This window comes from Penaeus monodon, chromosome 23 (assembly GCF_015228065.2).
Source record: "Penaeus monodon isolate SGIC_2016 chromosome 23, NSTDA_Pmon_1, whole genome shotgun sequence".
Classification (NCBI taxonomy): Eukaryota; Metazoa; Arthropoda; class Malacostraca; order Decapoda; family Penaeidae; genus Penaeus; species Penaeus monodon.
Window position 1 is genome coordinate 2822749 of NC_051408.1, and position 444 is coordinate 2823192.

At 43.0% G+C, this 444-nt stretch overlaps 1 protein-coding gene across 1 annotated transcript in view; it reads left to right on the forward strand.

The window, feature by feature from the left end:
- Nucleotides 1-437, forward strand: part of LOC119588339 — a gene marked incomplete in the record, with an annotated part of 14967 nt that extends 14530 nt beyond the window's left edge. The window contains 1 exon segment of the mRNA XM_037937026.1: nucleotides 257-437. Within this exon segment, the coding sequence (XP_037792954.1) occupies nucleotides 257-387 (131 nt within the window).
- Between the last annotated feature and the right edge of the window lie 7 nt (nucleotides 438-444).

Genomic DNA, 444 nt, shown 5'->3' on the forward strand with positions numbered 1-444 from the left:
AACGACTAATAGTTACCACACGCACGTCCCAAACACCAGGGTTACACATAGCACTAAAATGACTGTGTACTTTATTCTCTACGCGTATGCAACCACAGAGTTTAAGCCAAGACACCCCTTTCTCTCCCTCCAACCCAGGTAATACCGGCAGGAATTCTGTAATCTTATACCTACCTATTGTTTAATTGTGTAATATCTGGCGGTAAATAACGCCAGTCAGTTTTTTTTTTCTCTCTCTCTTTAATCCCCAATACAGGCAGCATCGGCGGGCACATCGGTATCTGTCTGGGGGCTTCTGTCATCTCAGCCATTGAAATCCTTTGCTTCGTCATCACCGTCTTGTTCTTGGTCTTCAAGAAAGTTCTCAAGATGCTCTGCTCTTGTTAATGTTTTTTTTCCATAAGGAGGAAGGTTTTTGTGTCGTTTTTTGAAATGCGTGATCGC